Below are 12,134 nucleotides of genomic sequence, written 5' to 3'. Positions count from 1 at the left end.
GGATATGTTATCTGCTACAGAATAAAGGTTAAGATTATCTCTTACCTCTTGAGGTTCGACTAATGATTTCATCAGTTGGCCATGAGGAAATAGTTAGCGGTTGTTCATCACAAGTTGGACTCTGGTCTCTGTTTGTTTGTTGGGGATTTCTTTTAATTATATTTTCTTCTTCTTTTTGGTATATATCAAGATGTGCATTCTTAACGTTTTATATAAAAGGGTCATTAGTTTTCCATTTTTCCTCCTTTAAGTAATGAATTGGTCGGAAGGGAATCATAACAAGCATGTAAATGAAATTGCTTTCACTATACTTAGTGTTGGCATCAGAAAGCTTGATAAAGCTTGGAGTATTAAAAATGGTTCTCCGATGTTACGCAATCCAGAACCATTATTTCTTGCAGATACAAGAAAAGAAGTACAAGATAGGCAAACGAAATACATGAGTATTCAATAAGAAGTCATCCTTCTTTATTTTCTTGCAGATGCTCTTTGTTTTCCTCCTGTCTTTTAATTGATGCTGTCCACAGAAAGGAAAAGAAAAAGCGGAAAAAGATTTTAAGTCAGAAAAGAAATTTTTTAATAGTGAATTAAACTTTTGTCTAAATGCATAAAAAGAGTAACTTACATATCACAGTTAACAGTTCTGGAGACAGGGGTATCCATAGTGACACCACACTTGGTGGGAAGAGCTTGAGCTGCATCGTCTTTAAGGTTCGCGTACCTATTAGCAGCAGCCTTGACACAATTGCAAGCTGTCCTTTTGTCAGCTGTGGTTTGAGCCAATTCTTTTAGGCTTTTCACCCCACTGCAGCAAGCTGAACTTGGATCACCGCCCTGAGTAAGGTAAGGGATACATGGTGCTAAAGAAGCGTCCACTTGACCACAGGTAAGAGCTTGTCCTGGCTCAAACATGAGCTGAATCATGGCCAACACTGCAATGGCAATGATGATTCCCTTCATCTTTTCTTCAGTTTTTGTGTAAGAAAAAAGATAGTTTTAAGGTGGAAAGTGAGGCAGGTGTTTTTCTCTGGATTCTTGATTAGCCGTGTTGATGACTAGCCAGTGTCTTAGGAGGGTATATATAGGAATATGAAAAGTGCTAAGAAAAGTAAGTTGTTCTTTGCTGTGGTAATATCAGTTATCTCTTTTCGGATTTTTGTTTCCTTGTTATGTCATTTCCTGATTTGTTTCAGAAGAAAGGAACAAATAGTCTTACATGTTATGATAGTTCTTTGCAGGTATTGATGATGCTCACCTTTCTCTACTAGTGGTGCTTAGGGATAAAAGAACTCAACAAACCTTATCTCTTTTGCATCAGAAAACCACTTTCTTTCTTTTGCAGCCTTAATTGGCCATCTGCGAAATACATATCTCTGTTTTGTGTGCCAGTATGACAAAAAGGTAAACCATGCATGCTGTTTAGTATAACTTACAAATTGATGTATCGATTTATTCCCTATATTATTTACTGATTGCATCAAGTAGCTATTTTGATCATCATTTCCTTGTAAGCTTTTGGATTAGATGAACTCAAACTCATTTTTATGCATTTGAGTCTTAATTTAGTTAGCTTGGATCAGACTTCAAAGCGAACCAACGTATTCGTGGAATATATCCTCGAGCTTCATTAATTTGTGCATCACTTTGCTGGTTTTCTTAGCATATCATTTGTAAAGGAACAAGAAAGCCCCCAAAATGATTTGTACAAGAATATAAATGTTTTTTTCCCTAGCAGATGATCACACTTCGATGCATGAGTAGAACATTTAGCAGAGAACATTGGAGCAGAATTTTTGATAATGAACATTCGAGCAGAATTAAGACATCTAATGATAAAAACGACTAAATGATTATTTGATCAGCGATTGTTCTGATTCAAGGGGTCAGCATGGGAACTATTACCCCCTCGCTACACGCCGGTTGAATCAAAAGAATATTACTCCCTAAACAAAATGACAAAGAATGAGAAAAATTAGTCCCTTTCAAACAAATTCTCCCATACAACTTACAACCATTTAGCTATTCAACTTGGAAATTATGGAAGTGATGAGAACTGATGCAAGAGAGATGGTGTTTCAGTGCCACTGACAAAATGAACATGGATAATTGTCATCCCTCTTTGTGAATGATAATGTTTCTTTTCCTACTTTAAGCAAAACCAATCCCACTTGTACAAACAGATTGAGAAAGAGAGCTGAATAAATGGGTATTTTTTCGAAACTCATCTGGTGCTCTTTGTGCTTTGACTAGTACTACATTGTTCCCTTAGTTTAGAACAAGCAGTGCAAGTTTGCGGTTATCTCACTATAGGTCCTAAGAGTGGGGGGGGGGGGGGGTGTTATTTATTTTCCTATCTTCTTTTGTCAACGTGTTTATTCAAACTCAACAAACTTATATATGCAAGTTCAGTCAATATTTCTTTACCCTCAGGAGTTGGTCGACTTGGACTAAAGTCTGAGCCAAATGAGTAAACTCTGCCTTGTGTGCTAATATCTCTGCATTATGTTGCTAGGTGTGAATTACATGAGGATATCCATAAGAGAGAAAAATTCAAGAATTTGATTATCACTCTAGGATGAGGGGAAAAAAGAGATCTTGATGATCACGCACACTGGCATTAGGACTTGACTACAATTGCTTTGGCATCACTAGCAAAATTCAGATTTTCAGAAATAAGTATCCATTATTACTATTAATCCTGAAGAGAAACTCGTAAAGATACCTAGTAATTAAATATATGATGCCAATGTCATCTTAATACATTTTATATCATCAAAATCTAATAGATGTTAAATAATAGAATCTACTGCTGGCATATACTGGTAATCTGCACTAATGTGTTTGAGTTCTTGGATTCGTTCTAGGGGAAATTCATGGGGCTAAGATAATCCAATCATCTGATGATATATCAGTTTATTTAACTAGGTGATTGTTAAGTATCGTGCTACAGATAAACCTTAATTGAAATCGAATTGAAATAATGTTTCTTTTTCATCCTTTACCAGTGATGAATTTTATGTCCTTTTATACTTATCCCCAAGAATTCTAAAAAGAGGCACAAGTAGTGTTCTCACAAGAATTCATTTCATCATTAATACTTGTCACTGCAGCTTGCAAATCCCTGGGAAAGGGAAGGGGAACAGAGAGTAATTTATGAATGATATAATGTTGCATCCCTACTACTTTCGTACTGTTAGTTTTCTCAGAAAAGATGGATGATGTAAAAGGAAAACGGAATACGGAGCCAGGCCTATTATAGAAGCTATGAATCATGGTGATCCAAGAAAATGAATGGTCCAACTGAAAGATGGTCCTGTCCATGGGATCCTGACAGTTCAGCTTTGGAAGCAAAATACAAGTTAGCATAGGAGGAATAAATAGGAGTTATCTTGATAAGAATATGGAGTGTAAGCTTAGTCTTTTTGCCACCCCTTCCATTAAAAAAGGCACTTAAGGTTCTGTAGATCCACTTTGACTGATATTCCTAGCATTGTACTCTTGATGATATTTAGCACCAGAATTATAGAGGAAAGAAGTTGCTAAAGTTAAAGGTATATTCCATAAATTGAACAGCGCTCTGTTGTTATTTGGACAAAATTGCAACTGATCTGGAGCTTTTTCTTTTTCTCCTTTTAACCAAAGTTAATGGACTATCTTGTTCTCAAATTTCTGCAAATGGAGTATGATTGTTACTAGCTTAACTAGGAGGAAGAAATCCATTCTGGCTTGAACAATTTTATGCTATTTGATTGCATGTACCAGAGTTCATGTTCCAATTTTACTAAATTTAACATTAGATTGTGCTTCCTTTTAGGGATGAATACTTCAGAGGATGAGGGACATAGTAAATGATCAATCTTTTGAAAGAGGATGAAGCCAAAATAAACTATCAAAGTGTCCATGTCACAGTTCAATAATCTTGGGAAATTGCAGAAACAATTTATGCTCGGTAAAGCTTTGATCATTACAAGCAGTTCTCTCATCACTTGGACTATTATTTGAAAAAAGATAGAACAAAATATGAAGTTGGTGAGTCTTCCTTTCTTTATTCCTTCCACACTGTCATCATCAATGATCTTAATCTCAGTTGATCCTGCAAATGGATGATAATAATATAACCAGTAAGAACTCAAAAGTGCATGTAGTTGAAGAATTACACGAAAAGTGAAAATCATCTTGAAAACCAGAAAATAAATCTTACATGTCACAGTTGACGCTCTTAGAGACAGTAATGTCCAGTGTTACACCACACTTGTTAGGGAGAGCCTGGGCAGCATCTTCCTTCAAGTTTGCATACCGGTTTGCAGTAGCCTTGACACAATTACATGCGGCCCTCTTGTCAGCAGTGTTTTGAGCCATACCTTTCAATGCCGTCACACCAATACAGCAAGCTGCACTTGGATCACCACCCTGAGTAAGGTAAGGGATACATGGTGCTAAAGAAGCATCCACTTGACCACAAGTAAGAGCCTGTCCTGGCTCAACCATGAACTGAATCATGGCCAACACTGCAATTGCTGAAATGATGATTCCCTTCATATTCGCTTTCTGTTGAAAACTTGAAGTTCTTGGATTACTAGTTTTCTTTTCTTGGTTCTCCCTGTGGACTGGTATAGTTGAAGGCATAGAAGGGGATATATATAGTATTCTCAAGATGGCTAATAAAAGAAAGGTCAGTTAATGGCTTATGTAAAATCTGTTACACGATTTTGGCCTTTTCCCTTTCTTATGTCATGGATAATCAATTAGAAGATGAAAGTGATGGGGTCAAAACTGTTTTCCTTGCAGCTGTGATGTTTCCTGCAGTTGTTGTACTGTGTTCTGGGCATGTATATGAACTGAAGAATCTTATCCTCATTGATTGCAGAAAATTACACTTCCAGGCATTTCCTTATTTTAAAAAATGTTAGGTTGATATTACTAAAATGCATCTGTCCTCCAAAATTTGACAATAGTTAAGATACCTATTTCAAATTGCCAGTCTCAACAGCTAGACATAAGGGATGTTGTCCTAACTCTGTACAGCAGTTGAAAGTAACATGGCCTGGATATGGTGTAATGTAATAATGATTACTGATTATGATGATCTTACTGAACAACTCTAATATGTTATTTATCTGCGGGGAGGGGACTATCTAATAAGGAATCTGAGCATCAGTGGCGGAGGCAGGATCACCGCTAAGGGGGTTCAAAAAGAAAAAAGTTAAAAAAGATTGTAGCTAGTAGGAATTGAACCTATGACCTTACAAAGGTTTTGAACCCGCTTGACCACTAAGCTACACTTTTGAGCTATGTCACGGGGATATATATAGAGGTAAAAAACAGATTTTGCCTTATATATACAGTGTAATTCGGCCCCCTTCTGCCCCTGCTGAGCATCTAACCCAAAACCTTAAGGCAATAGGGTGGAGCAGCCCAGGTCCTTTTAAACCACTTTGGAAACTATTACAACAACCGAGAGGATAGGTGTAACATTCTCTAATGTCTGAGTAGTACAAGGAGGTGCTGTTAGAGCTCCTCTCACCCTTTCTTATTGTTATTCTTTCTTCTTTTTTTTCCTGAGATTTTCCCAGTTCAAACATTTTGGTATAGTTTTGAGCTCCTTTACAAAATTGCTATATTTGGCCTTCTTGTAATGTGGATTTCTCTTTGAAGCTTTGTATTTCCAAGTCAACTTTGTGGACATGCGAAAACATGCTAGAATAACTTAGTCTTTATCATTTCCATTACAAATGTGCTAGTCATCTAACTTCGACGGATCCATGTTGTGCAAAGAGAGTTCAATTGAATTCGCTAAGTAAAAAAAAACTACTCTTTGCATAGATTATGTTTAGAAATACAAATATGTGAAATATATAATTTGACATTAGGGCGGTGTCTGTAGAGATGCTCTGGCAGGTTCAAGGTTTACTTTCAGGTTTCTTGTCAAATTCTTTTATATAAATATAGTTTTGAGGAGGAAATCATTTTAACCTTTGTGGATTAGATAGTTTGATATTGAAATAATAAAATTATTTAGGAAACTTAGCATTTGACTTTGTTTAGTTTATTATTAGGTTGAAACTGGAGTTCCTTATGGTTAGAGCCAGTAAGCATTACAAATTAGTGATGAGAACGAAAAAATTAGTAATGTTTATATAATAAATTATTAATTCGTGAAATAGTGCGATTTTAGAAAGAAATTGTTGTGAGATCATTTATCATGACTGATACCTCATTCTGTCCTTTTCCTCCTCTACATTTAATTGACGTTTATGAGAAAATAAGTGGAGGACTAAAGCAGTTGCATCTGAGGTTAGCTGTTAGCTCGGTGATGTTTTTGTGATTAAGGAAGACTTTTATATTAGTTTGGAATTTCCATTTCTTTTACATGTCAATCATATATATGTTTCCAGTGGCATTTGTCTATTTCTGAGTGATATAGACGAATTCCGGAACACCTTATCTTCTTTAGTTGCAGTTTGTCTGGCTGAGAGCCTTAGACTGCTTTGTCTACAAGTACAATGGACAAATTTAAAGGATGAGTATAGTGTCAAGCCAAATCTTGGTTATGGAAAAACAATATACTGTATGATTTAACTAACTGCATTAGATGAGATTTGCAGTAACTGCTGATAGATTTTGATCAAATTCAAGAATGCATCACTTGGCAAGTTGGCAAATATACATTCTTTAGCAACTGATCTTACTTGGAATATATTGGATTGGGTGGTCTTTAAAGACAGGAGCTTCTTGCAACTTAAAAGTTGATCAAATGATGTTTCCTTGATGTGCCAAATAGGATTGGAGAGCAGTTCGTAAATTCTTTAAGTTGGTTTAGTCGTTTTTTTGCTCATTAATGTCTTGAATCCCAACCTTTATGACCCACAAGAGAAAGAAGGCTAACGCATTGGCATTGAACTGGATGTTTCTCATAGCAAGTTACCTGCCTTATTTTTCAGGTTAATAATCCTATTTATTATGGACTGTCACCTGTAGTTATTTTTATACTGTAAGTGTATAGAAGTTAAACTTAAGGCATTGAACTAGATGCCTGTCGATATCGCAGAACAACTTTTGTCTTTCCAAAGTTATATATGTAGTTCATACAGCCGTGTATGCTTTTATTGACTCTGCAGTATGAAATGCGCATTGGCATAATTGTCCAGAGAGGACAAAAGAGAGTATTGTATTGTATTATTATAATATCTCAAAGATTCTTATACATCAAAATAAGTAGATAAGGTAAAACTTGGTTCCATGTATTTCTGGTATGATCAGCCTGGCACATTTCTGGCTGCAATGAATCACTTCAGTTGATTCTGCAAAAAGAAACAAGTCAGAATGTGCAATAACACTAATTGAGATGTATAATCATATGATAATAAGCTTACATGTCACAGTTGATAGTACGAGAGACGGGAATATCCATTGTAACACCACATTTGCTAGGGAGAGCCTGAGCAGCATCATCCTTCAGATTTGCATATCGGTTGGCAGCAGCCTTGACACAATTGCAGGCTGTCCTTCTATCAGCTATAGATTGAGCCATAACTTTCAAGTCTTTCACTCCGTTACAACACGCAGTTCCAGGTTCGCCACCCTGAGTAAGGTAAGGGACACAAGGTGCTAAAGAAGCATCCACTTGACCACAGGTAAGAGCCTGTCCTGGCTCAACCATGAGCTGAATCATGACTAACACTGTAATCACTGAAATGATGATACCCTTCATCTTTCTTGTGTGTGGAATATTTCAAGGTTAGGCTTGTTTGCTTCTTTAGCTCCTTTGTTGTTTTTGGGATGTTAGAAGGAAAGCACAGAGGGTGTATTTATTGTAGTAGTTATGATTGCTTCACTGTTTTGAGTGGTTTCTTGCTTAAGTAAGATCTGTTATTCTATTTTGGCTCCTTTTGTTTGTTTTGCTTTTTTCAATGCATTTCTGCCACACACTGTTTAGTGCAAGCCGTTGAAACCGTTACTGTTCCCGTCATTTATCAACTTGTTGGTGGTTCCATCAGTTCTGTTGATTTTTTGGTGAATCAAAACTCTTTACTTTCAGGACATACAAAGGGCAAAGAACTACTTCTGCAATGTGAGAATTTGTTCCTAAGTTGCTCCGACACCGCAGTTTAGGTGCCGCACCTATGTCGACACGACACTAGTATGGGTGTGGGTATTGGTATGAGATCCGTATCGGATTTGGTCAAACAATTTTGGGTACTTTGACCACGACGGACGAAAAAATTCGAGGCGAGATACAATTTGATTCCCGAAATCAGAACCAAAACTAGGGTACATTTGAAGAAAATAACATACCTTGACTAGGAAATCAATGCTTTACTTATCTACAACTTGAGAATAAAAGAAATCCACACTTTATTAGCTATACGTAAGTATTCCACAAAATTTTTCATAATTTAGAGATTTTTTTTTGAATTATTTTTAGCCGGATCCCTGCATCCGTACCCCCGAATCTTAGAATTTACATTTCGAAGTATCCGACCTCTAGATCCGCACCCATGTCGGATACCCACACCCCTGTCCGAGCAACTTAGATTTGTTCTACTCTGGTGGTGGACTGAAAGACTCAACTTGTGTTTGGAGTTCTAAAAAGCCTTTATCAAAACTGAACCTGTCAATTCTCTGCTTGTTCCACTAATATATCGAGTTCACGAACTGAACTTAGTGAATAAATCTCTCTTTCTTTTACTCGTACCAATTTTGGACTGATGAAATTGGTCAATAATAGGTGCCCTATCAGCTAAGAGATTTTTTTAAAGAAGGATTAACAGCAACAACAATTACAACTCATTCCCAAGCAAGTCTGGGGTCGGCCATGACAATAAAATGTAACAGAGACTGTTGAAATGTGCATAGATAACAAGATGTATGAATCAGTACAGAGATAAAAAGAGATGGTTTCGTTTCATCCCATCAATTCTTATATTACATGAACTGAAACACACAAGTAATTCTGAAGTATACTAAAAATTAATGTTTGCTTTATCAGTTAGGACATTATGCATGTTAGGAGATCCCAAAAAGATTGCACAGATTACCCTTCTCCTGCTTTAATTTATTTAAGGAATCAAAGCTATTTTACTAAGGTCATTGGCTATCAGTCTTCTATGTTACCAAGTTATATATATATGCAGTCTGTTAGAACTATGAAGCCCGTATGCTGAACTTCATCTCTTTCCATTTCATGAACAGGATCATATGTAGTGTCCTCAAATTCAAATAAGATATGGTTCTTAATTACCTTAGTTTCTCCAAGATATTGTCAGAAGCCGAAGACAATATGTCCCCCCACCATACAGATTTCCAGAAATTATAAAGGGAGAAAGAATCTGATTTGGATAATTTTTTCCCTATAAATGACATACCAAGATCAAGAAAAAGCCAAACTAGTGTAACAGTTCCGACCTATCCCCAAACAACATTCTGTTTACTTGTTTGTTTGCACTCATTAGGAGAGTCCTATATATACCTACCACAGCCTGCTTCAAACATCATAGCAATTCAGAGAGTTTAGGAAAACATACAACTTGAATTTATAACCCTATATATCTTCCACTAACAAGAAAGATGAAGGGAATCATTATTTCAGCAATTGCAGTGTTGGCCATGATTCAGTTCATGGTTGAGCCAGGACAGGCTCTTACTTGTGGTCAAGTGGATGCTTCTTTAGCACCATGTATCCCTTACCTTACTCAGGGCGGCAATCCAGGAGCAGCTTGCTGTAATGGCGTGAATGCATTGAAAGGTATGGCTCAAAACACCGCTGACAAGAGGGCGGCATGTAATTGTGTCAAGGCTGCTGCCAACAAATATGCAAACTTGAAGGAAGACGCTGCCCAGGCTCTCCCTAGCAAGTGTGGTGTAACATTGGACATTACTGTTTCTAAAAGCGTCAACTGTGACATGTAAGATTTATTATCTGCTTTTCAGGATAATTTTCACTTTTCATGTAATTCTTCAACTACATGAGCTTTTGAGTTCTGACTGGTTATATTATTATCAACCATTTGCAGGATCAACTGAGATTGAGGTTATTGATGATGACAGTGTGGAAGAAATAAAGAGAGGAAGACTCACCAAATTCATATTTTGTTCTATCTTTTTTTTTTCAAATAGTAGTCCAAATGATGAGAGAACTACTGCTTGTAATGATCAAATTAAAGCCTTACTAAGCTTGTAGCATTTCACTTCTATTTCAGCAGTTCCAAATTTAATGAACCGCGATATAGACATTTTGATATGTTTGCTTTTGCTTCATATTCTTTCCTAAGATTCATTATTTACTCTATTCATAATACTCTTCACCGTTCATTTTTAAAGGAATCACAAACTGGGATCTTTTATGCAATGTAGAGTTTTTTGGACAGGATCACTGGGTCAGTATCATGTATATAAACCTATGGTACATGCAATCAAACTGCATAAAATTGTTGAAGCCATTTCTTCCTCCTAGTTGAGCAAGTAACATATTATTATTAGTCTTATAACAGAAGGTTTAAAGTTTTTCTGGATCTTCACTAAGGTAGGCAAGCTAAAATGAGAAAACTGAGGAGAAAGCAACTTCTTGAAAAGATAAAATAAAATAGAGAACTTCAACTTCGTAATATTAATCACATCAGGTAGAAGTATAACTCTGTATTCTAATTCTCAATAAATATATCAAAATTGATGGCAGTACGTAACCAATAAGTTATCAGTTTCTTCCGTGTCAGTCTAAAATATAGTGAGGGAGTAATTTTAGCGATCATTTTTTGTGAGAAATTTGCGACTGATAGATCCCTCGGCATATGTTATTAGCCCAAATTGGAAAATCATACTTCAGTGAATTTCATGGTACAAAATTACTCTCTCTTTATTCTGCTATAATTAAGCTAACCAATTAATATAAACTTCTCAGAAAAAGTATAAAAAGAACACTGGGTTGCAGTTGGGTGGAACATTAACTTCCGAAGAGATGATCGGAGGAGCAAAAGAGCTGAGAGAGATGCTAAGCTACAAGAAGGTTCTTAAGCCTAGTAAATAGTAAATGAAAGTTACGTAATTAAGCTTTATGTAAACGATGACCTAAATTATGTGTGAAAAAGGATCACTCCTAACTAATCAATCAAGTGAAAGGAGTCTGCTTACATACTCACTTCGGCACTCCCCTTGTCACGACACAAAATTCAACTAGCCGTGATGACACCTAACTCAACCCTCTAGGTAGGCCAGTTAACATTAAACCAATTCAAATGCGATTCACTAAGAGAAGAAATGATAATATTGTAGGCATATAAATTTTATTAGAATTAAATCCGTAAAATAATTTGGACTATATTTTAAATTCAAGATATATTAGTTCAAACAAATTTATTGGGCTAATATAATTGAATTAGTTATATAAGTCCAATATATATGGATTAAATAAATAAGTCTTAATCCATTGGGCTAGCCCATCTCACTTAATTAGGCCCATTATGTCATATTCCTAGAGGCCCAATTTGGTGCCATGTGTCAAAAGACGTGGCATGCCAAGTCAAACGGAAGAGCCAATAGGATCATGCCATGTATCAAAATGACAAGGCATGCCAAGTCACATTAAAAGGCCAGTGAAGTCGCGCCACATGTGCAAGTGACATGTTCTGGCCAATCAAATGCGGCCTTGTCACACTTCAATCTGATTGGTCGGAAAGAGTTTGTTCTTATCATAACTCTTCCCTCCCACAATTATAAATAGGGGTCTTTATAACCCAGAAAACACATCAGAAGTTATAACAAGAAGCAAGAAAGAGCTCGTGGATTAAACACTGCAAATTCCTCCACAAGTTTCAAGTTCAAGCAATCAAGTTCAAGTTCAAGCAATCAAGTTAAAGCTCAAGAACGAAGAACAAAGCAAATTCAAGCTCAAAAATGAAGAACAAATCAAGTTCAAGTTAAAACAATCAAGCTCAAGCAAAAGAACAAGATCATCGTTCGTGGCAACAACTACATATTCAAGATCAAGCTCGAAGGCCCTTGAATCTTTTTACTATTGGAAAAAAGAATCAGAGGATTCATAGAGATTGTACACTCAAATATTTAAAATCAAATACTACGATTGTTGCGATATTTTTCGGTCTTGATTTGATTTTCTCGACGCAATTTATTGTCTACAA

General features: G+C 36.2%; 4 protein-coding genes and 1 long non-coding RNA gene across 5 annotated transcripts; 2 read left to right on the top strand and 3 right to left on the bottom strand.

The window, feature by feature from the left end:
- Positions 1-287: 287 nt before the first annotated feature.
- On the bottom strand, positions 288-1,069 carry LOC104101993 (non-specific lipid-transfer protein 1-like). The gene is made up of 2 exons (XM_070177263.1): positions 626-1,069; positions 288-517 (listed from the first exon to the last, which is right to left on the bottom strand). The coding sequence occupies exons 1-2, from the start codon at positions 958-960 to the stop codon at positions 508-510; spliced, it is 345 nt and encodes a 114-aa protein (XP_070033364.1). The 5' UTR covers positions 961-1,069; the 3' UTR covers positions 288-507.
- Positions 1,065-3,570, top strand: LOC138893302 (uncharacterized). The gene is made up of 2 exons (XR_011408481.1): positions 1,065-1,401; positions 3,111-3,570. It is a non-coding gene; the product is annotated as an uncharacterized lncRNA (long non-coding RNA).
- A 312-nt stretch (positions 3,571-3,882) lies between these two features.
- On the bottom strand, positions 3,883-4,641 carry LOC104101988 (non-specific lipid-transfer protein 1-like). The gene is made up of 2 exons (XM_033657606.2): positions 4,202-4,641; positions 3,883-4,093 (listed from the first exon to the last, which is right to left on the bottom strand). The coding sequence occupies exons 1-2, from the start codon at positions 4,624-4,626 to the stop codon at positions 4,084-4,086; spliced, it is 435 nt and encodes a 144-aa protein (XP_033513497.2). The 5' UTR covers positions 4,627-4,641; the 3' UTR covers positions 3,883-4,083.
- Positions 4,642-7,131: 2,490 nt separating this feature from the next.
- On the bottom strand, positions 7,132-7,740 carry LOC104101989 (non-specific lipid-transfer protein 1-like). The gene is made up of 2 exons (XM_033657605.2): positions 7,374-7,740; positions 7,132-7,301 (listed from the first exon to the last, which is right to left on the bottom strand). Exons 1-2 carry the CDS (start codon positions 7,709-7,711, stop codon positions 7,292-7,294), a joined length of 348 nt encoding a protein of 115 aa, XP_033513496.1. The 5' UTR covers positions 7,712-7,740; the 3' UTR covers positions 7,132-7,291.
- A 1,743-nt stretch (positions 7,741-9,483) lies between these two features.
- Positions 9,484-10,240, top strand: LOC104101990 (non-specific lipid-transfer protein 1-like). Its single transcript, XM_009609565.2, has 2 exons — positions 9,484-9,905; positions 10,014-10,240. The coding sequence occupies exons 1-2, from the start codon at positions 9,568-9,570 to the stop codon at positions 10,021-10,023; spliced, it is 348 nt and encodes a 115-aa protein (XP_009607860.1). The 5' UTR covers positions 9,484-9,567; the 3' UTR covers positions 10,024-10,240.
- Positions 10,241-12,134: the final 1,894 nt, after the last annotated feature.

This window comes from Nicotiana tomentosiformis, chromosome 1 (assembly GCF_000390325.3).
Source record: "Nicotiana tomentosiformis chromosome 1, ASM39032v3, whole genome shotgun sequence".
Classification (NCBI taxonomy): Eukaryota; Viridiplantae; Streptophyta; class Magnoliopsida; order Solanales; family Solanaceae; genus Nicotiana; species Nicotiana tomentosiformis.
Note: the sequence above shows the minus strand (reverse complement) of the source record. Positions and strands in the feature narration are given on the sequence as shown.

Coding starts and splice junctions, on each gene's coding strand:
- LOC104101989 (XM_033657605.2), bottom strand. CDS start 7,711: ATGAAGGGTATCATCATTTCAGTGATTACAGTGTTAGTCATGATTCAG.
- LOC104101993 (XM_070177263.1), bottom strand. CDS start 960: ATGAAGGGAATCATCATTGCCATTGCAGTGTTGGCCATGATTCAGCTC.
- LOC104101990 (XM_009609565.2), top strand. CDS start 9,568: ATGAAGGGAATCATTATTTCAGCAATTGCAGTGTTGGCCATGATTCAG.
- LOC104101988 (XM_033657606.2), bottom strand. CDS start 4,626: ATGCCTTCAACTATACCAGTCCACAGGGAGAACCAAGAAAAGAAAACT.